Genomic DNA, 23868 nt, shown 5'->3' with positions numbered 1-23868 from the left:
CTTGAAACTTTGTGGGAAACTGGATTTATGCACAACCCCTCTCATTAAGGAAGTGGGAACTTCTGGTTTAGTGGCAAGTTGAGTTTGGAAACAGCTCCTCCCACTGGGGGGGAGTACCATGCCCAGCCAGCTCTCTGTGAGAACAACCTGGAGTTTCCTCAGGGACTGATGATCTTACTGGTGTGATCTACTAGCCCATAGAACTAAACATCAATATGTCTTCTGCCAGATACAGGGCTACCACCACTGAAAACCACCCAAAACCTGGACCTGAGTCCCAGTGATATGTTGGTCATCCTTTTGCCTATTTCCAAATTTTGGAGTTTTTTATTTTTGTCTTAACAGCTCAATTTATGATTATAAATAATCTCCAAAGATTAATTGTTATCACAAAAAAGGGCTGGTGTTATTGTGTTTTGGCATGAATCATTTACACATATTTGGCAAGATGTGTTAATCAGTGCATAGGCTCTATGTACCATCATCAACAAATTGGAGCTGAGTTTTTAACTTTAAGAAAAAGTGAGATAGATGAATTGAAGGAAAAAATGGTCATGGTTGAGAATTAATGGCTGGAAAAACCAAATAGAAGGAATCACTCAAAGCACAGGAAGAAAGTTACAATAAGATCAAAATCAGAAGGCAGAAATTGAGATGGTATTTGAAGGGACACCTAACATTCAAATGATACAAATTCCTGAGGAGAAAATGGAATAGATGGAAAAACAAACGAGGAAGAAATCTCTTTTATTTTCCCTGAATTGATGAAAGATTTGAGTTTACAGATTGAAAATCCTTACTAATTCAGACAGAGTTGTCATAAAGACATACATTTGAACATAAGCGGGAAAACTTCTTAACTCCAAGCTTTGAAGACAAGTCATCAAAGAACAGTGATGACATTTACGCTTGTCATCTATGTCACTGGCTGGAAGATAGTGGAACATCTAGAGTATCTGAGAGAAGAAGGCTGCATGCCAAGAATCTTATTCCCAACCAAGATGTCATTTACCCCATCAGAGTAGAAGAAGGGCATTTACATATCAGCAAGGACTAAGATGATAGATCATTCATGCTGTCTATCTGTGGGAAATGCTTGAGTAAGATCTGTAACTGTGCACAAATATATCAGAACAGAGACCCAAAATAAAGGAAAATGAAAAGAAGTGGAAGTGGTGGTGAGTAGTGTATTGTTAAGTCTTGCAGCACATTGTTAAACCTAAGTGGATAATAAACAGTGAGGGTGAGTGGTCTAAGTGCCAGATATAGATTAGTCAAGAAAAATTCCCTTAATAGTCTTAAGCTAAGAGTACTAAACTATCTCAACAAAACCTAGGCATTGGAGTTGAGGGGAGCATGTAGGTGAAGAGTAAAGAGGGGAGTTTAAAAAAAATACAGCAGAGAGTAAAAGACTTCCAAAGTGTTTGAGAAAAGGAAAGAGAAGAGTAGGGAAGTAAAAGTTTTCCACGGGAAAACTCCACAGGAAAAATGTTCCACCTTATTCCTGGCCTGAAGGTTAGAGAAGGCAGAGGAAGAAGTGGGGAAATGGAACACTTTGACAGGGAAATAATTGATACCTTCTTTTCATTTGAAAAAAAGAAATGTTATTTTAGTATGAATTTAAGGGAAGGAAAGGTAACCTGTGATGGAAATAGTATAGTGTCTAAGTTAACAAAGAAGAAAAAGGCAAATAAATAACAATTTGATCAAACTGTCAAAAACAAGAGGGAGTGAGAGAAACAACAAAGTAAAATAAATAAAAACATAAAGCAATATGAAAGGAATATGCTCAGTCTTTATAGTAAATGTAAATGGATTGCATTCACTCATTAAAGACAAAAATATTAAATTGGGTTACAAAACAAAATTCAACTATATGCAATTTATATGAAAAATACATTAAGGAAAAAGGTCGAAACTACCAAGAAAATAAAAACAGGAAAAAAGCAGGAATGGTAATAGTAATATCAGACAAGATGAAATTTAAGCTGAAAAAGCACCAACTAATAGTGAAACAATTTATGAAGATGTAACAGTTATGAAAATAGTTTAACTTTTATAGTGCCTCCTCTCAGGCTTAGTTTTAAGTACTTTATGAATTAATTAACTTAAATCTCACAACATCCCTATAAAGAAAATGTTCCAGTATGTAAATTGACCAGTTTCATAGACCAGTATATAAAAAGACCCTCATTTTACCATTGAAGTACAGAGAGGTTAAGCAATTTGCCTAATGAGTAAGCAGAGCAGACACGATTCAGTGACAGGTGGTCTAGTTTTAGAGTTTGTGCTGTCAACCATTTCATTGTATGGTCTCTATATTTATCAGGCAATAGCATCCTGTAGCACATTATACATATATGTATGTCTGTAGAGACACACTTACACATGTACATATACATTATATAAATATATGTACATATATGATTACTATGGAAAATTTCAGTGAAACTCTTTCAGAATTAGATATCTCTAAAAAGCAAAATAAGACAAAGAATAGTATAATATAATCAATAAACTTGATTAACAGATGTATATAGAAACTAACATCCCTCCAGTAGACAGTACATATTTTTTCATATTGCTAAGGAACTGTTAGAAAACTCAATCATAAACATGGCCACAAAGAAAAATATTTAATGATTTCATGGGCCACATTCTCCAGTCATAAACTAATAAATAATAAAAATTGAATCCAAAAAGTCTAAAGTTGGAATATAAGAAATATGCCTCTAGATAAAAATATTAAAAGGGAAGATAAAGACAATATTAAAAGGCAAATCACAAAATATCTCAAACACAATGTAAATGAGACTACTTCATAACCAAAAATATTGTGAGACAAAAGCTATGCTCAGAAGAGAAGAACTACCTTAAATATTCATTATTAAAGAAGAAATACAAGAAATCAATATTCATCTTAAAAAATTAGAAAAAAACAACGAAAACTAAAACTAAATGTTAATTTTTAATATTAATGAAATACAAAAAAGTAGAAAGAAAAAATAAATAAATTGGTTTTTGATGAAACTAATAACATTTGAAAATCCAGATGAAGCCAGTGATTTCCCAGAAAATATGAATTATCAAAATTGACTAAAAAAAAATGGAAGTTTTTAATAAACCAGTTGCCATAAGAAACACTGCAAACACCACCAGAATGAAATGGTTTCACAGCTTAGTTCACTCTGAACTTTAAAAAAAAATAGATATATTAATATTATTTAAATTATTCCAGACCTTAGAAAAAGATGTCAATCTCCTCAACTCATTCTATGAAATCAACAGAATTTTAATATTACTATCTGATAAGGATGAGATACATAAGAACGATAGGCTGATTTCACTTCGGACTTGATATAAAAATAAATTCCAGAATAGAATAAATTTTAAATGTCTTATAAAACAATAAAAATCTTTAAAAATAAATCTAGGAGCTTACGACTGTGGAGTTGGGGATAACTTAACCAAAATCGGAAATCCAGAACCCTAAAAGAACAGATATGCATATTTGATTAAAAAACTTTAAATGGCTAATGGTGACAAAATAAAGTCAACAGACAAATCACAGATTTAGGATAATATTTGCAATGCAAATAATTGACAAAGAGTTAATAACTATAATATGCAAAGAGTTCTTACATACTAGCAAGAAAAAGACAAACAACCAAAAGAAAAATAATGTACAGAAGATCTTGACCCAGACACATAAGAAAAGATGCTCAAAATATCCAGTAGCAATTGAAATACAAATTAAACTAACAGCAAAATGCCACCCATCAGACTGGCAAAAATTATGCAGGCCAACATCTTCTATTCATGAAAGGGATGAAAGAAAATGACAGAGTCCTTTCACACACTGTTAGTGGAAATATGAATTGTTGCAGCCAAGATAGACTGTTCGATTGCAAGACAGTGTGTATGAAGACAGAAAAACAGAAAAAATATGGATGAGGGGGAGGATAGCGGTGAGAGACAGTTGAAAGACAGAGGGAGGGTAGGAAGGGAGAGAGAGGAAAGGAGGTAAGGAAGAGAAGGAGGAATGAAATCAATTTATGTAGATATAGTTACATAGGTTATCTGAGTAAGGGCACCCAAGAAACTGCTAACAGTGGTGACCTCAAGGGAGGGGATCTGATGGCTAACGTGGAAGATTGCAGAAAACTTACTTTCCCTTGTTTATCCTTTTGTGTCTTCTGAATTCAATACCATGTGCTTGTTTTGTCTATTTAAAAAGATAATATTAATCGAGTAAGTAGTTCAGTGTTTGTCCACAAACACAAAAGAATAAAAGGGTAAAAATGTATAACCTAATATTTTGGTTCCTCTTGTTATTTCCACATATTATTAAAGAGAAAATATATGCTGTTTGAGAGTTGTTGATTTTTTTTTTTTTGGTTAAACCAGCAAAGTAAGCCCAAAAAAGTACTAAAATAATAAAAACTAGTTGTTTTGTAAAGGTTGCCATCAAGGTGCTGGGGAACGTCCTGAGTGCACAGTCCAACATTCCGTGGCAGACGCTGCGCTACCTGATTGGGGAGGTGGTTTACGGTGGCCGGGTGGTGGACAGCTGGGACAGGAGATGTCTAAACACCCTTCTCTACAAATTCTGTAATCCTGAAGTGCTGAACGATGACTTCAATTTCTCTATTGATGAAGTAAGAAAGGAAATGATTTTCTTAATATTACTTGGTTACTTTTAACTAAATAGTGTTGCATTATTTAAAATCTGTATTTACACAAATTGTAACGTCACCTTTAATGGCTTTTAATTACTTTCAGTATTACAAAAGTAAATTATCATTGCTCTATTAGTTACTACTTCATCTACCCATCCATACTCTCAAGACCCTCCCTGGTCGACCTGGATACCACCTCTGTCCTCCAGTCCCATTATAACAGACCCACACCCATGTTACAACCATCACCCAGATGGCATCCTCTTCCTTCTCATCTTCCATCACTTCTCCTATGCAAATTCCCACCTGTCACATTGATGTCACCAGGGCACAGCCTGGAGTCTACACTATTAAATACAGCATTATGCTGCACAGTAAATAAAACAAATGATAAAGAAATGGTTTATGCCACCTGGAAACCTAGAGTATAAAATGCAAAGCACAAAGAATCGGAAGCAACCCTACCTGTGTTGATCCGATCCGTGGTTGTCAATTCATGTCTGTTTCTCATTTAATGCTCAAAACAACTATATGTAATAGATGTTACCCCCAGTTTACAGAAGAGGAAACTGAGGTTCTCAAGGTGCAGCCACATACAACTAGTAAGGAGAGCTGAGATTCAAGGATTTTGCCTCTATTCCAGTCACTCAAGAAGATGAAGCTCTGCTCCTTCCCTTGTCCTGTCTCTGCTTACTGTTTAGCTTCCATCTAGTCTCCCACCTTTGTGGAGCAAGAAACTCCAGGTTGCACATAGCTGTCGTGTCCCTGGGGGATGGCTGCTAGTCGAAGAAAAAATTCTGCAGACCTCTGGCCCGAGAGATGGACAAAGGACTTGCCATCAATGTGGTGGATGGGAATTTGCATAGGAGAGGTGATGGAAGATGAGTAGGAAGACAAAGCCATCTGGGTAATGGTCGGTTGTAATGTAGGTGTGGGCCTGGTGTAGCGGGAGGAGGAGAACAGAGGTCATATTCAGGTTGTCTGGGGAGGGTCTTGAGTGGACGGATGGAGAGACAAAAAGGTAAAAGTGATATTTGAAGGCAATTTGTTTGTAAGGCACTTAGAGAACAGTTAGTCATGTTTGCATTGATGACCCTGAGTCAACGAGAAGACGTTAAATTCTAGCCTTTATACACTGTTTGCTAAGGCAAGAAAAACTATGACTTGTTGTTTTCAAGATTTCCATTTTTAAAAACTGCTTAAAATAACATTTTAGTTGTTTAGAGTCTAAAGTCAGCCCTTAAAATTATCCTCAAAATTCTTTTCAAAAAGTTTCAAAATGATTTTTGTACACAGGCTTTAAGTATGCACAAGAGAATAAGAAATATCGTAACATGCAGCACGTAAGTCCATTGGCAGAATTCTGTCAGACTATAGAATGATATTCTGAAGTCATGTATTTCAATTATTTATCATTATCACTTAATAGGTTTTTTGGAGGCATATTTTCTCCTAATTAGATGTGACCCTGGGGATCATCAGCCAGAAGAATAACTGTGCTCCCTACAGAGTCTTTATCCAGTCAGGACTTCATCACAGCCAATCAACGGGAACATATAGCTGATAAACAGGAAGAAAGAGCTTTTTGTTTTCCCATTAAATGGCTTGTTAACTTAATTCATTTTCTTATTCTTTTTTACTTACTCACTTTATAACAGGAAGTTTGCACCTTTTGGCCACCTTCACTGGTTTTGCCCACCTCCACCCCATAAGTGATCAGTTATTAAGATCATTCTTACATTCCTTCTATAGTTTTTACCAAAGTAAAACGATTTGTAACGGTTGATTGCATCCATTATCTCTGGGTGTAATTCATTGAGGCAGTGGGTAGTCAGAATCACCCTAGCCTTTCAAGTGTGTTTTTTTTCCCCTTCCTCCTTTCCTTCTTTTCTCTTTCTTTTCTTCTTTATTTCTCTCTCTCTTTTCCCAACGGGAAACTTTTATGTGCATATCATGCAACTGCACTTTACAGGCCAAATGTAGCTTTTGACAGAAGTGTCTAGAATATACCACCAACAGATAAGAATAAAATAATATATAAAATTTCATGGGGAAATATTGTCTTCATGCATTACCAAAAGTAACTGTCTCAGTAGGCAAAAAGTAACAGTTCTTAAATTTTCAGATGTGTCACCCAATGACAAAATCTGCAAGCATGACGGATTACATAGAGTTTATCCAGTCCTTACCTGACGATGACCCTCCTGAGCTCTTAGGATTACATCCGGAGGCCACAAGGGGCTTCAGGGAGACCCAGGGCCAGAAGTTCATTGATAATCTCATCGCCATGCAACCAAAAACTACCACCACCAGCCTCATGATCAGGTAAGAACTCACTAGGAGAAAATATTACTTGAATATTATTAAATATCCATTTGAAGAGATAAACTATAGAACTTACAGAAAAATGGTCTAAAAATACAGAAACTGAATTCTCCAAATGACACAGAAGCAAGCTGATACACACTTCAGTGCACATACACACATATATAATTATTTACCAAACGTGTACTAGATTCTCAATGAATCTTTGTTAAATGAGTGATTGAATTGTACCTGATAAGTGGTATTTTTAAACTGAATTTGTGTAAATGTATAATGTCATATTTATTTCTACAGGACAGGAAAAAATAACCATCATAATAAATAAGAGAACAGTGTGGTCAGAGGAGCTAGGCCTGCTTTTAGAGGCCTGTGTGGATTACACCTTCTGTTAACTCTGTATCCAAGGTCACAGTGCTTCAGCATCCTTATCCTACTTGTCCTTCAGTGAAGATAATACCTGCCTACCCTGCAAGGCTATTGTGAGGTTTAAATGGTGTAGCACATATTGCCCAAATTCTCAGGCCTCCTCAGCCTGTGACTATAAAATAAGATTAAGTTTCATGCCAGAACTACATGGCTTAAACCCTCAAAGGCTTGATTGCCAGAGGGATATTCCTCCTCCTGCCCAAACAAAGTGTGTTCTTTCTATTTCTAAATATCTCCTCGGGTGCTCATTCATATCTGCTCAGGAAGTAAGTAACGCACACGTGCACCCTTCTGCCTCTCTGCTTCCCTCGCTATGCCTGGGTTCAAATCCCAGCTCTTGACTTTGTGAACTGGGGAAGTCAATTAAGTTTTTCTGTCTCAAGTTCATCATCTTTTGATCAGAGATAATAACAGTACCTACCTCACATGGCTGTGCTGAGAATATAATCAGTTCTTTATGCATTTAAGTTCAGCTTAGAAGTGTAATTTTTCCATTTATAAGTCCAAAAATCAATCACTTTAAAAAGGTCTTTGAATAATGTTTAGTTCCATTTATAAAGTTCATTAAACACTTTAAAATATATTAACATGCATTATAAAGTTAATATATTTTAACTCTCTGGCTGCCAAACCAAGTCTTTCAATAATTCAGTAATTTTCCAATGTATCAGTTTAGTGGGCTTTCAGCTTAAAATAAATTTAAACTAAGTTCTCAGTTATCTGTTTTAAATTGGAATCACAAGGCTGACTGCTGAGGTTTTTAAGAGCCCCAATTCTCTTAAATGTAACAAATATTTAAAATATCAACACAGATTTCTCAACACAAAAATACTTTTACTATGATTTTGATTCTGTTAATTCTATCTATACCTAATTCTAAATCTTCCCAGAGTTGAAAGATGCTTACCACTTATCGCTTTCCATGGTTTTTGAGTGTGCCTTCTCAGTTTGCTTGAAGTTGAAGAGAACAAGCAAATAACCTAAGCGAAACAGAGATTTTAACTAAAACGTGAATCAATTCTTGGCAACACTCATAGGATGCCTTGAACTATGTTTATAGTTGTCCTTAAGAAAATAACTCAACAACTCCTTAAGGTAATGGTCGTGTCTCCCACATTCCCCTAGATTCCAATTATACAACACGTCATTGTTCTGTGTACTGCTCATGGATTGGACTTTACATTTCTTTATCTATATGTACATGTACATTTTTTTCCATCTACCTCTAAAACCTCTGAACCCACCAGAATTCTACACTCTCTTACAGTCTTCCTGTTTCTTTGAACCATGCAACTCATATTAAAATGGCATCTGATTGGATTCTGGCTATGGCTGACCATTTGGTCATATCTTTCAAGGTCATTCTACTGACACAGTAAGATCATTGAATTCTCATTTCACTGACTAAATAAATAAACATACACTATCTGTGACATAGAAAGACAGCTGCACGTGGAGAGAAAGAAGAGTACCCAACTGGAAATTCCCCAGGGCATCCCCAGAACATCAGGGTGAATTTCCTTCAGGACCTACACTTCTAAGATTAATTCTATACGTCTAGCATTCAACAAATGTACCAGTAAGCAATGAAACGATTGTAAGGGAGTGCTTTTAATAAGCATCCCAAGTATGTGTGCTAATGTGCCTTTGGTCATTTTGGGAGGCTGTGATTATTGCAATTATGCTGCCTTTGCTCAAAATATATTAGAAACTTGTCTGTGGAACTTGACTTGAAAGATCTATTACGTTCAAGTTAATGTCTTCAGTGGTAGCAAATCTTTGCATTTTGAAGATAAGTTTGATTTTTGAAATCTTACGATCTTTTGAATTGTTTTACGCCATCTTGGGTGAATTCCACCACTTTTAAGTCAAAAACAAAGTGTAATGAAAAAGTAAGGAAACATATCACATCACATGAGTTGTAACTGGCTCAGAAGCAGCACTGTGAAATTAAATACACGGATTAGCACTTACTTTGAAGGACGACATTCATTCGGCAGTGTGAACCTGGGATGTTTGCTGAAAAACCAGCTCCCACTGGTATATAGAGTAACAGAGAGAGGGAACCCAACAGAGGTGGATCCCATTCCCTGTTCATGCACTGTTTAGGGAGGTCCTTTCACCTCCCTGAGCCCTGGTTTCTACAGCTTTAAAAGGATTCCAAAGAGCTCCTCCACCTTTAGTGTTTTATGGCTTTGCGTAGTATCCCCCCCAACCCGTACACACACTGTCCTATCACCACCCACTGAGTGTGTTACCAAAAAACCCTTTGTGTGAACACAGAGGAATCTGGCTTGTAGTTGAATAACCTATAAAGCTACTTAAGCATGTTCTGTCTGGTTGCCCCCTCTTCTGCATTTCAGTCTTGGTATTTCCTTCATGCAGGTGTATTCAGACGAATATTTTTCAAAGAAATCTTAAGAAAACTTTAAAAATAAGTATTTTTTTGTAAATGTGTAAAGTGCATTGTGCAGTTTTCTCCTCTGTAAAATGAAATGAGCTGCGTGGTCTCTGTATGTCTCCACAGTCTCTGTACCATGGTTTTGTGGTTCTGTGAAGTTGTGTTTACCTTCCGATGGGACCTAAGGAGAGAGCCCTTCTGGATTAGACAGGTCTCTACCTCTCTTCTCTTGATTCCCTTTGCAGTCGTGAGCAGAGTAATGATGAGCTGGTGATGGAAACTTTATCTGACATGCTCAAGCGGCTGCCACCGTCTGTGGAGAAAGAAGAATGTGCTGGAACTCCAGGCACACTGAAGTGCATCATGTTCGGCCCCATTTGGGAGTCTCTTTCTAAAGATCTCAAAGGTGAGCATGGGCAGTGAACTTCCTCCCCTCACCCCAGCTCCTCAGGGAGGGACTCTGACATCAGGAGGACAAAAGATACCACAGAAATTAACAGGCTGACGTGAGATGGAATGCTAAATCCCTAACATCCTCTTCTCTCTCCAAGTTGGGAGATGAGGAGCAGAGGAGAAGATGATGGGGGCGGGGGGCTAGTGAGGCGCATGGCCCCAAGACGAAAAATGAAGTAGTAATATTATAGCAAACCAGAAAGGGGCAACTCTGCTTGAGAGATTCTGTAGAACTTCTAGGTCTCTGTCCTTTTTGCTTGTCTGCCTTCTGGACAGAGGTTTGGGCACGAACGTTTAGACCCTCTGATGAGAGACGTCTTGACTGAGGAACTAAAGTGGGTGGGGAGGGCAGGCCCAGAGGAGACAGAGCAGACCTGGTTGTCCAGAGGTGGGTTCAGGTCCAGCTCTGAGGGGCCAAAGTGTTGGACTGTGGTATTTTGCCCAGTTAACTTTTCAACGTCCATATTTTAACCCTTTAAAAAGATTCATTCTAGAGCCAAATATTGAGCAGTAATCTGTCAAAATGGTTACTATGGTTAAGTCTAGATTAATGGTGGGCAAACTAGAGCTTTGGGACAAATCTGGCCTGGTTTGTTTTTGTACAGCCTACAAGTTAAAATGGTTTTTGCATTTTTTAATGATTGAAAAAATAAATAGAATAATTTGTGACACACAAATAATATATGAAATTCAAGTTAGAGTGCCCACAAATAAAGCACTACTGGGATACTGGCCTGCTTATTTGTTTCCACTTTGTCGATGCCTGCATTCACTCTTCAGTGGAGAGTTGAGTCAAGACAGAGACAATATGGCCCACAAAGCCTGAAATATTTACTAACCGGCCTTTTGCAAAAATATTTTTTAATTGCTGGGATACACACATGAAATTCCTTTAACTTCCAAAGCCTATTTCTTATATCTCTCCTTGTAAAGCCTCATTTTATCTGAAAGATACCACAATTTTATCTTTTAAATCCAGGCTATGATCCCCTTATCCACTGTGTCTTGCTAACCTTTTTGACCCAAGAAATTGAAAGATTTGATAAGTTATTATTTGTTATCCATAAATCTTTGAAAGATCTTCAACTTGCTGTAAAAGGAGAGATCATCCTCACCCAAGAATTAGAGGAAATATACAACTCTTTTCTTAATACAAAAGTGCCAGCCCTGTGGCAGGTAAGCAATTATTCTTTCCTATTTACTTGTTTGACTGAATTAAATCTTGCAGTTCCAAGGAAGGGGTAAGTTAACTATGGTATATTCACATGATGAAATACTAGTTATCCATTAAAAGATGCTGACTTTGGTGTGAGTATATATTTATAAAATCTCTTAGAGGGCAATTTTGAAATTCTACTTAAATAAATGTATCTAAGAGATGTTTATTACAGGGCTGTTTATAGTAAGGCTGAAAACAACTTGAGTATCTATTAGTACAAGTCTGTTAGTTAAATTCTGATACATCCAAATAGATACAGTATATGCTGATATGCTGGAAAGATCTCTAAGATGTACTGTTAAACTTTTTTAAAGTTTCAGAAAAATATGTCATTTTAAGGATTAAAAAAATATATGTACTTATATAAAACACATGCTTACATATGTGCTTATAAAAATGCATATGTTTTAGATCAGAAACCGAAGTTAAAGTTTTAAAAGTCAAAACAGCCGACTGAACTAGGCTGACAGCCCATTCCGTCCCTACTGGGGTCCCCAAAAGGCACACCAAGGTAGGTGGGTTTGGAGACAGGTCCACAAGGAGAAGACAGGCCTGGTAGGGCCCAGCTGGTGCCTAGCACCAAGGAGAGCTCAAGGCTCACATCAGTTCCAAATCAGCTGGCTGCAGGCCTAGGCCTGCTGTGAACCCGGGACTGGAGGGAGCCAGACAACTATGTACAGTGAGATGGCGTGGATTGGGAGTGGGGGAGTGACACTTGTACGGAGGGCTAGTGGCTGTAAAAATTTCTTTTGTAAAGTAAAAGTTGGGATGAAGTGTATACTGGCTGCAAAATTCTGGCCTCTCTTGCCCCCATCCCCCACTGGCAATAAATTGTCTCTATAAGCCAGAAGAAAATTCTGTAGTCAAAAAGAAAAGATCATAAGGACATATCCAGAATGCAGCCCAAAGAGACTAAGAATGGAAAATATGAAAGAGCTATTAATATTCACAGAGGGCAAAGCGAGACAGTCCAACACAGGTTGAATTGAAGTTCAGAGGGAGGGAAGAGAGAGGATAAAGCAGAGGCAGTAATTAAAGGGATTAAAAACTACAAATTTTCCAGAATTGATAGATGTAAAAACTTCAACAAATCTCAAGCATTATACATCATTTTTAACTTACACATAGATACATCATAATAAACTTGCAGAAAAATCAAAGAAAAAATATTTCTAAAAGCAGCTGGGGAAAAGGAAATTTTCAAAGGAATGGGAATGGTAATCTTCAGTGTGTCAAAGGAAATAAAAACATGTATATAAATCTTTTGTTTCAACATCGAAGATGAAATAAATTAGACCAAAAAGAGAAAGGCAGAGAAAATTTATCATCAGCAAACACTAAGGGAAACCTTAAATATTTCTTCATTATTTCCATCAGGCAGAAGGAAAGAGGTAAGGGGGGAAGCTCTGAAAAGCAAGAAGGAATGAAGAAGGGAAAAGACTGGTAAATGAGGTGGTAAATAAATTCTGACAAAAATAAAAAACAATAATACTAATGTCCAGTGAGATTATTTTTTAAAGTAGGACAGAATGTTTAACATTTTGAAATAGAGAGACCAAGAATAAAAATAGTCAACAATAACATATAAGCCAGGGTTGGAGAGGATATGGAATTTTTAGTTTCTAGAGAAGGAAGTTAAAATTAATAATAACTTTTAGACTTTTACAAATGAAGTACACATGCTGTTATTTTTAGGGTAACCACTAAAACAATTGCAACAAATCACATGACTTCCACAATTGCAGAGGAGAAAGAAATGCTTGCTATACTGTATTGTGAATAAAGAATTTTTAGAAGATTCAAAATGGCATATACAGTATACTCTCAACTATATAAAAAGTATGTAAACTTTTGCACATGAGTATCAAGAGGCATGTACAAAATATGCAGAACATCGTTTATAACGCTAAAATGCTTGACAACTCAAATGTGTCATCCGCAATAGGATGGATAAATACATGGTATATTCGTACATTAGACTGTTCAGATAGGAAAGTGAATGAATTACAGCTACAAACATCAAAAGGATAATGCTAAAAAAGAATGATGAAACCACACACACACATACACGGTCAATCCTCATTATTCGTGGATTACATCTTTGAGAATTTGCCTACTCACTAAAATTTATTTGTAACCAAAATCTGTGTAGACACAAGAAAAGATGCTCAGCATCATTCATCAGCAGGGAAATGTGAGTCAAAGCCACAATGAGATATAATTTCACACCCACTAGGATGAATAGAATAAAAAATGTGGATAAATAATGAACATTGCAAGGGTATATACTGCTAATGGTAAAATGGTGCAGCCACTTTGGAAACCAGTCTGTAATTTCCTCAAATAGTTAAACATAGAGTTACTATTTGACCCAACAGTTTTAATCCTAGATCGATTCCTGAGAGAAATCAAAATGCATAACTGCACAAAATCTTGTCATGAATGTTGACAGCAATGTTATTCATAATAGCCAAAGATGGAACATCTCAAATATTCTTGAAGAATAAACAAAATGTGGTAGATATTTAGACAGATACAGATAGATACAGATATACACAAATGCATATATACAATGCAATATTATTTATTCATCAAAAGAAATGACGTACTGATACACGCTACAACATGGATGAACCTTAAAAGCATGCTAAGTAAAAGAAGGCAGTCACAGAAGACCACCTGTTATATTATCCCACTTACATGAAATGTCCAGAATAGGCAAATCCAGACAGACAGAAAGTAGATTAGTGGTTGCCTAGGGCTGAGTATAACAGAGGGATTGGGAAGTAAATGCTCAAGGGTGTGGTGGGTTTGTTTTGAAGTGTTGAAAATCAATCTAAAATTGATTGTAGAGATGGTTGCACAATTCGGTGAATATACTAAAAATTATTGAATGTCTATTTTGTTGTTTTTTGGTGGGGGGAGGGAGGTAATTAGGTTTATTTATATATTTGTTTATTTTAATTGAGTTACTGAGGATTGAACCCAGGACCTCATGCAAGCTAGGCATGCACTCTATCACTGAGATATACACTCCCCTGAATGTCCACTTTAAATGAATAAATTGTATGGTATTTGAATTATATCTCAATAAAACTATTTTTAAAAACCTATATAGAGAACATAGAGTTTAGCAAAAGCAATGACAATTATAATACTTAAAAAGTCGAATGCAAACTGTGATGAAAAATTGAGATGTGGAACCTGCAAACTTTACACATGTAGAATCTTAAGAAGAGTTTGAAAGGATCTTAGGGATCCTCTACTCCAATATCCTTATTTTACAGATATGGAAAGTGAGGAGCAGAGAGCCTTCATGACTTACTAAGAAAGCTAACTAGTGAAAGGGCTGGGATTCACATGAGTTCAAAGTTAGGTTGAGAGAGTATGGTCCAGTAGGAATGCTCTAAGTACATTTACTTATGGCTGAGACGAGGACATACCTGACGGAGTAACAAGAGAAAAGCTGAAATTAGTCAGGGAGAAATGTCTGGCTTGGTAGATAGTAGTGCTGTTCAGAGACAGTGGGCACAAAAAGAGACTGTTTGCGGGCAGATGCTGGCATCTTGTTTGGGACGTGAAACATTTTGAGTTGCTAGGAGGGCTTCCCAGTGAAGCTGTCCAGGAGAACCTGGGTTAGAGTACCAGCCACAAAGCAAGTTATTGGTATCATCAGCCTAGACAAAGTAGTGGAAACCACAGCTGTGGCTTAGATCTGAGAGAGAAAATGTTAAGTAGGAAGAGAAGAGGGCTGAAGGAATTCTAGACAACACCAACCTAAAGGGAGGGAAGGAGAAGAGGAGCCAACGAATGAGACCCAAGAAGAAATTAAGAATTCAAGAGAAAGTTAGGACTGAGTGTGGGCACAGAAGCCAAGGCAAGCGAGAAGGAGAAAGTAATCAACTTAGTCACAAGCTTCAGAGAATACAATTAAGACAAGTGGAAGAGATGAGTGTTGGGTGGGATCATGAACATGGAAAGCAGAAGGTCACTGATGACTTCTAATGAAGACACCAAAGACAACAGGTTTGGGAACAATGGAAAAGATACAGGAATCAATGAACAACTTCAAGAGGCCTGACTAAAGGAAAGACCAAGGCTAGTAGAGGGCTGGGAGGGTTTTGTTTGTTTGTTTGCCTCCCTTGCAACAAACAAGTAGAGATTTTTTTTAATTTTATTGGGGAAAAATTGACAATTATAACTGTTTATAATTAAAGTGTTTAATGTGATGACTTCACATACATTGTAGAATGATTACCAAGATCAAGATAATTAACATATCCAACACCTCACATAGTTAACTTTTTTTATGGTGATAAGAATGCTTAAGATCTACTCTTAGCAACTTTCAAGTATAAAATACCACATTATTAACTGTAGTCACTGTGCTGAACATTAGATTCTCAAAAGTTATTCTGCTTATAACTGAAAATGTGTATACTTTGACCTACATTACTCCACTTTCCCCACCCCAAGATTTTTGTTTTTGGGGTTTTTTGGCAGGAGGAGGTAATTAGTTTTACTTTTTTATTTTTTTCACGGAGGTATTGGGGATTGAACCCAGGACCATGTGCCGGCCATGTGCCTTCTAGACATATACACTCTACCACTGAGCTATACCCTCCCCCAACCCCAAGCGTCTGACCACCATTATTCTATTCTGTTTCCATGAAGTAGACTTTATTTTTAGATTCCACCTATAAGTGATACATATACTATCTGTCTTTCTCTGGCTTATTTCGCTTAGCATACTGCCCTCCAAATTCATCCATATAGTCACAAATAGCAGGAATTTCTTCTTTTTTATGGCTCAGTAACCTTTGATTATATGTATATACCACATTTGCTTTGTCCATTCATCCATCAGAGGACACTTAGGTTGTTTCCGTATCTTGGCTATTATGAGTAATGCTGCAGTGACCCTAGGATTGCAGATAGCACTTCAAGATACTGACTTCAGTTCCTTCACATACATAACCAGGAGTGGGATTGCTGGATCATATGGTAGTTCACTTTTTAATTTTTTGAGGCACCATCTTACTGTTTTCTGTAACTACTCTACCATTTACATTCCCATCAACAATTTTTAAGGGTTCCCTTTTCTCCACATCCTTACTGACATTTGTTGTCTCTTGTCTTTTTGATAATAGTCATTCTAACAGGTGTGAGATAATATCTCATTGTGGTTTTAATTTGCATTTCCCTGGTGATTAGTGTTACTGAACGCCTTTTCATGTACTGTGTACTGTTGGCCATTTGTGTGTCTTCTTTGGAATAATGTCTATTCAGGTCCTTTGTCCATTCTTTAATCAGATTGTTTATTAGTTTGTTTGCTATTGAGTTGTATGAATGCTTTGTATATCTTGGGTATTAACCCCTTATCAGATAGATGGTTTGCAAATTATTTCCTTCCATTCTGTAGGTTGGCTTTTCAGTTTATTTTTCCCTTTACTGAAGCTCTTTAATTTAACATAATTCCACTTGTCTTAGCTTTTGTTGCCTGTGCTTTTGGTGTATTATCCAAGAAATCACTGCCAAGACCAAAACCAAGGCTCTTTTTGCATATGTTTTTTTCTAGGAGATTTATGGTTTCAGGCCATAAATTTAAGTCTGACTCATTTCAAAGTAAGTGGTATAAGAAAAGGGTCTAATTTCATTCTTTTGCTTGTAGAGATCCAGTTTTGTGAACATTATTTGTTGAAGTGACTGTCCTTTCCCAATTGTATGTTCTTGGTACCCTTGTCAAAAATTCATTGACTGTACATGCCTGGGTTTTTGTCTGGGCTGTCTATTCTGTATGCTTGGTTTTATGCCAGTACCATACAGTTTTTAATATTAAAGCTTTATAACGTAGCTTGAAATCAGAGTGTGATACCCCCAGCTTTGTTCTTCTTTCTCAGAATTCCTTTGGCTATTCAGGGTCTTTTGTGGTTCCATACAAATTTTAGGATAGTTTTTTCTATTTCTGTGAAAACTGCCATTGGAATTTTTATCAGAATTGCACTGAATTCGCAGATCACTTTGGGTAGTGTGAATATTTTCACAATACTGATTCTTCCAATCCAAGAAAGTGGCTATCTTTCCATTTATTTCTTCAAGCTCTTTCATCATTGTCTTATAGTTTCATCTTATAGTTTCATCATTGTCTTTCATTTCCTTAGTTAAATTTATTCCAAGGTATTTTATTGTTTCAGTGCTACTGTAAATAAGATTGCTTTCTCAATTTCTCATTCAAATAGTTTATTGTTACTGTATAGAAATGCAACTGACTTACATATGTTAATTTTATATTTCCATATGTTAATTTGTATCCTGAATTCATGTTTTAGTTCTGACAATTTTTTGGTGGAGTCTTTAGGGTTTTCTACATACCAGATTATGTTATCTGATAACAGAGACAATGTTACTTCTCCCTTTTCAATTTGGATAACTTTTATTTCTTTTTCTTGCCTAACTGCTATGACCAGGACTTCCAGTCCTATGTTGAATAGAAATGGTGAAAGTGGGCACCTCTGTCCTGTTCCTGATCATAGAGGAAAGCGTTTTAACTTAGCATCACTGCGTATGTTAGCTGTATGGGCTTGCCATTTATGGCCTTTATTATGCTGAGAAACATTCCTTCTATACAGAATTTGCTGAGAGTTTCTATGATGAAAAGATGTTGAATTTTGTAAAATGCTTTTTCTGTATCTATTGAAATGATTATAGGATTTTTATCCTTAATTCTTATGGTGTATCAAATTTATTGATTTTCATATGTTTAACCATCCTTACATCCTAGGGAAAAATCCTACTTGATCACTGTTTATGATCCTTTTGACGTGTTCTTAAATTTGGTTTACTAGTATTTTGTTGAGGATCAAACAAGTAGGATTCAGTGCTGGGTGGTTTTGTATTTAAGACAGAAGAGTGTGTTAATAAAACAACGGATAGAAAACGGAAAGCTGAAGTTACAGGAAAAAGCAAAAACAAAACAAAACAAAAACTCCAGAAGGGCTGTGCAGAGTACAGGGGCAGGGGTCAGCTTAACTCAGAACTGGAAGGAAAAGAGGGGGAAAAGAGACAGTGGAGGGAGATTTATAGACTTTTGTATAGGGGAAGGCCAGAAAGTTGAGATTACATATACTTAATGACATGTGAAGATAATCTCCACAGATAAGGGGAAGGAGGTGGGTGGGAAGAGGGTTGGCAGGAAAGGACACGATTTAAAGAACTTGAGAAGAATGCTGAAAGACTAACCAGGATGGAAACTTGCAAGTGTTTCGTCCAAAGCACTGTTAAGATAATGCTGATCTGCCTTGATAATAGTTTTCAGATTTCTCATTAAGTACTTGCAGTTGGAAAACAACATCGTCTTGCCAGGTTATTTCTCCCTGGCAATCGAGTCTGTTACCAAAGTTTGCTGATATGCTTCTAATGACCCCAAAGACAGATCTTTAAAAAATGATGTGCCTGTCTCTACATCCCAACAGAAATATGCCTACAAGTCAAGTAAACCCCTGAGTTCCTGGGTTAATGATCTCATCCAGCGAGTGAATTTCTTTAATACCTGGGCCAAAATGGCTTACACTGCAATACATCATCGGTATGTATGAAAGCCACTTTACATTTCTTCCTCATTTTTGTCCAGAGATTAGCAGTTTACAACATAAGTTCACATACTTGGCCTCTTTGGGTTCTCATAGCAACATATGAATTAAGCAAGGGAGGGATTCTTCCTTCAGTTTAGGAGGAGGAAATGGAGACCTGAGAAGCTGAGTTTCACCCAAGGTCACCGTGCCCTAAGAGACAGAGGTAGAACCAGAACCTAGTACCTTCCTTTCTGTTATTCTACACTGTGTCTGGTGGCATCAGCAGGGAGAAATGTGAAAGACATGAAAACTAGTTACATGTAATTTTAAATGTGTTTAATACATAATCCAAAATGATTTGAAAGGCATGAGAGTAGTTCACCCTTAATGAGTGTCTCAGTGGGTGTCGAACATTCCTCTCAGTGCTCTGCTCACACTAACTCATTCAGTTCTCACAGTTGCCCTGTGATGTGAAGTAGCTACTACCACGTATCATCCTCATTTGAGAGATGCGGAAACTGAGGCACAAAAACACAAAGTAACTTGCCCAAGATTTCACGGCTAGAAAGTGGAAGTATTAAGGTTCGAACCCAGCAAATCTGTACCACGCTGTCTCTTACATCATAACTATAAGTCAGTGTTACTATTTACCTTCTTAGAGAAGGCAGTAACTCAAAAACAATCCACAAGATTCCACAAGGCCCACCCAGGATTCCTACTGTAATCACAGCATCCCTTGTTGCCCAGATCCGTTACTTCGCAGTGCTTTGTGGGTCTCACAAGCCTTAAAGCCATAGCTGGTTTCCATTACAGTTCAAGACAAGGGGCCAGAGAAGAGGGAGAGCTTGAGATGAAAAGGAAAGGAGGAACCCAGGAGGGGCTGGAAGAAATTGCTCAGATCATCTGAAAATATGCAATTATTATGCCCTTAACCACTCCAACCTGTGGTCTGCCTTCCAATAGATATATGAGACTTATCACAGCTTGGAAGCACTCTGTCCCATCACTTAGCCAAAACCCCAAACACCCCACTGATCGAAAGAACGACTTCTTTGAAGGATTTCCTGTACGATACTGGCTCCCTGCTTTCTTCTTTCCACAAGGTGAGCATTAAGAACCAGGACCAGCCCTACACCTGGCCCGGGCAAATCTGCACCCGGTCCCTCCTCCACCTCTCTCCTGGCCCTCCTCCCCTCTAGGATGAGAGGCTCATGCAACAGCCCTGCACCCCCAATAAATACAGGGCCTCTTGCATGCACTGGAGCAGCCTCTCTTCTTCCTCCCCACCTGCGTCCCTCCGTCGCCCCATCTCCTCACACACCGAAACAGACCCATCCTTGTCAGACCTCACCTGCACCCTGGTAGGTGTCTCACCTCCTCATCTCTGGGCCGTTAATTCTATGATGTCACAGGCCAACAACACTAGATCCCTCCCAAGGGCTCCTATATTATAAGAGTGGACTCCTGGAAATGGGCACCTACTCAAGAGATTAATTCTGTACTTCAGTCATTTCACTTATTTATATGAATGAATAAATATTTGTTGAGTCCTAAGATCCACCAGCTTGGCACAAACGTCCAACAGGAAAAACAGATATCCAACATGTTAACAATAATGGGTGCTCAGGGGTGTGATGGGAGTTGTAAAGGGGCAACACTAGACTGTAAGCCCCATGAAGGCAGGAACCAGGTCTGTTTTTACTCCTTATCGTACCCCTAGCACCTAATGCAGCCCTCGGCACAGAAAAAACTCTCAGTGAATATTTGAAGAAGGAATGAATGACTTTCTGAATGAATATAAGAATACTTTGGTAGCATAAAACAGGGGGATCTAAACTAGGGATCAGGGAAGGCCACTAAGTATAAGAGTAAGACTTGACACTCACTACCAGTTAAGTATTGTTCACGTGGGGACAGAATAAGAGAATAATTAACACCCTTAGTGCTTACTATGTAGTGCTTACTGGCTGCCAGGCACTATTCTAAGGACTTTGTATATATTAAGTCATTCATTTCTCATGACCATCTTATGGAGTTGTTACTATTATTATCCCTATTTTTGGATAAGAAAAACTTGGCACAGAGAAGTTAAGTCATTTGTCCAAAGTCACACAGCTAATAAGTGACAGGGCCAAGATTTGAACTTAGCCTGTCTGACTTGGAAATTCACGTTTAACCACTGCACTAAATTGGGAATATCATTCTTACTAGAGGGAATACCATTCAAAGGCCCAGAGGTGACTGAGGAAAAAGCACTTTAGAGAAACCAAATGTTCATTATGACCAGAGTGAAAGACCCACAAAGGGAGAGTGGTGTAGGATGAAGCTGAAGGGATGAGTGCAGGCCGGCTCCCAGGGGCTGGATAAGTCTCTCTAAGGGAGTCTGCTCCCTCCGGTGGCAGTGGGAACCTCTGACATGCTCCAGGTGAGGGACACCATGGTCTCATGACTGCAGCATGGAAGAAGGGCAAGGGTGGACTGGAGTCTGGGTCCTGGTCACTTAGGAGTCTGCCTTGTTCTCCCCACAAGACTTGATGGTGACCTGGAGCAGGAAGTGGGGGAGAAGAGGAGTTGTTGACTAGAAGCAGAGCCAACTGGACTCCACTTTGGAGAGGATGGGGTGAGAGGGAGAGAGGAGTCAAGCATGACCCCCAGGTTTCTCGCTTGGAACGCTGGGTGGATGCTGATGTCATGTACTGAAATAGGATACTCAGAGAGGAGCAAACTAGTGAGAAATAAAAAGAGATCACATCAAGTTTGAGATGTTTGCAGAGTACAAACACCATATCCAGTAAGCAGTTGGTTATACAGCCCTGGAACTCAGGACATGTCTGGGCTGGACAGAGACAAGGTAGCCAGCATTCACTGAGCACCCAGACAAGGCTGCAGGGTGACAGCTGCTGCAATAGGCACAGAGGCAGACAAAACCCAGGTCTTGTCTCCTGGAGCCTTCAGCCTCCTAAGAGTGCACAGAGGAGAAGGTCACTTCTGGCTAGGCCAATAGAGATGGCTTCCTTGAAGAACTGTGGGGAAATTTGAGAAAGATCATCTGAGGCAGATTGTGTGAGCATAGACACAGTGTCAGGCGCACTGCTTAAGTGGGGATTTCGGTGGCTACAGAGTAGAGGAGACATGCCCATACATCAGGGTTTTAATTGCCCAGTTAAGGAAACTAAAATTCACTCTGCACACTGTGTGGTGGCTTCTGGGTAGGGGCATTACATGATCAAGAAGTAGAATGGAGTTACCCATTTGGCAGCTTATGCAGAACAGACAAAACAAGGGAAGGAGGAGCTGGTGGCAAGGAGAACAGTTAAGAGTAGTGTTGGGTATCTTGGTATCATGCTACAGAATGCAACCCAAACTTGCTTAAGCAAAAGAAAGCAGGTTATAGGAGGATACAAGTGGAAAGGAATCAAGGAGTTCTGGCTTCAGGCATGGCTGGATCCAAGTAGTCATCTTCTGTGTCACTTTCAGCCTGTCTCCTCATGTCTTAGCTCTGTTTCCACTGTATCTTGGTCTCAGTTTTTTTTCTGTTGTACATAGCCTTCTTCCATGCAACCAAGGGAGAAAAATATGGCCACCAACAGTTTAGCATATGTCATTTCTTGAGGAAGACTTGGGTCTTGTCCTTGCCCCCAGGACTCATGTTTGTTGCCAGGAAGATGAGGTTCTATGATTAGCCGAGATTGGGTCAAAGTGGACAAGGTCCTGGGTTCTATAGCCCCTTTATACCCACAATGAATATGGGAGGGGCACTGCACCTTCAAAAGCAACCCACGTTTCCCAGGAGCCTCATGCAGCCGGCCTGAGGGAGGTGGCTGGATTTACACTCTCCTCCCACCCAGCCTGGTCTCACACCTACCTCTGGCATTTCCTGACTCTCTTCTCCACTCTTCCCACCCCATGAGACATCAGTGTTGCTAATCCCCACGGGAAGCTTTGGGAAGTGCACAGCCCCTAAATCCCTGAGACTCAGAATGAATTTGTTGGTGTGTGTTTTTTCCACAGCCTTTCTTATTGCTGTGCTTCAAGACTATGGAAGGTCCCAGGGAATCTCTACAGATGCCCTCACTTTTACCCACCATGTGATCTCTGACACCACTGACATCAAGGACAAGGAGTTCTCCATCATCATCCAGAAGAAACTCAACTTAGTCCGGAGAGCATTTAAGGTACTGGAGGACTTCAAAGGTTGGAAAGATTAATCATTCATTCATTCAGCCAATCCATCCATCATTCCCTCAACAAATATTTTCTCCTCACTTACCATGTGCCAGGCACTGGACAGGCAGCACGAATGTGGCACAGTCCCCCTTCCAGCCCAAATGCCATCAAACTCCATCTGTCCCACTCTTATTCTAGTAGGGGCTGGAAAGAATTATAAATAAACTAAATGAATGAAATGAATAAAAGGTTTAAACAAATACAATAAATAAAATTTATAACTATCCCCTGTTATAAATGAAGAAGGCACGCTGCTAGATCGGAATTTGAAGGTGATATTTCAAATCAGCTTAACAGCTGCTCACCCAAACTGCCTGCTGCCCAGCGACTCGCTCATTCCAGAGTTCAGCCAGGTTCAAACAGAATCCCCGGCTCAGCCTGCAGTGAAACTGGTGGGCACTTCGCAAACGTGCTGATTATGACCGGAAGCAGTTTAGGGTGAGTTTGCGGACTTCAAGATGCCTGAGCCACCCCAGCCAGTCACTCTCCCACCACTGCCCCACTGATCTGAAGGCCACTGGAATTATTTACTGAACTCCAATCTCTTCTAGGAATCTATTCTGTTCC

The 23868-nt window shown here is 38.5% G+C and overlaps 1 protein-coding gene across 1 annotated transcript in view; it reads left to right on the top strand.

Annotated features, from left to right (window-relative positions):
- DNAH14 (dynein axonemal heavy chain 14) overlaps positions 1-23868 on the top strand; it is a 274100-nt gene that overhangs the window by 235624 nt on the left and 14608 nt on the right. Inside the window, exons 78-84 of the mRNA XM_072948673.1 lie at positions 4461-4658; positions 6805-7004; positions 10077-10237; positions 11264-11460; positions 18976-19088; positions 20038-20177; positions 23086-23249. Of these exons, the coding sequence (XP_072804774.1) occupies positions 4461-4658; positions 6805-7004; positions 10077-10237; positions 11264-11460; positions 18976-19088; positions 20038-20177; positions 23086-23249 (1173 nt within the window). The remainder of the gene's footprint in view (positions 1-4460; positions 4659-6804; positions 7005-10076; positions 10238-11263; positions 11461-18975; positions 19089-20037; positions 20178-23085; positions 23250-23868) is intronic.

The sequence above is a fragment of the Vicugna pacos genome, chromosome 23 (genome assembly GCF_048564905.1).
Source record: "Vicugna pacos chromosome 23, VicPac4, whole genome shotgun sequence".
NCBI classification, from domain to species: Eukaryota; Metazoa; Chordata; class Mammalia; order Artiodactyla; family Camelidae; genus Vicugna; species Vicugna pacos.
The sequence above is the reverse complement of the archived record's forward strand: the minus strand, read 5'-3'. Positions and strand labels throughout refer to the sequence as shown.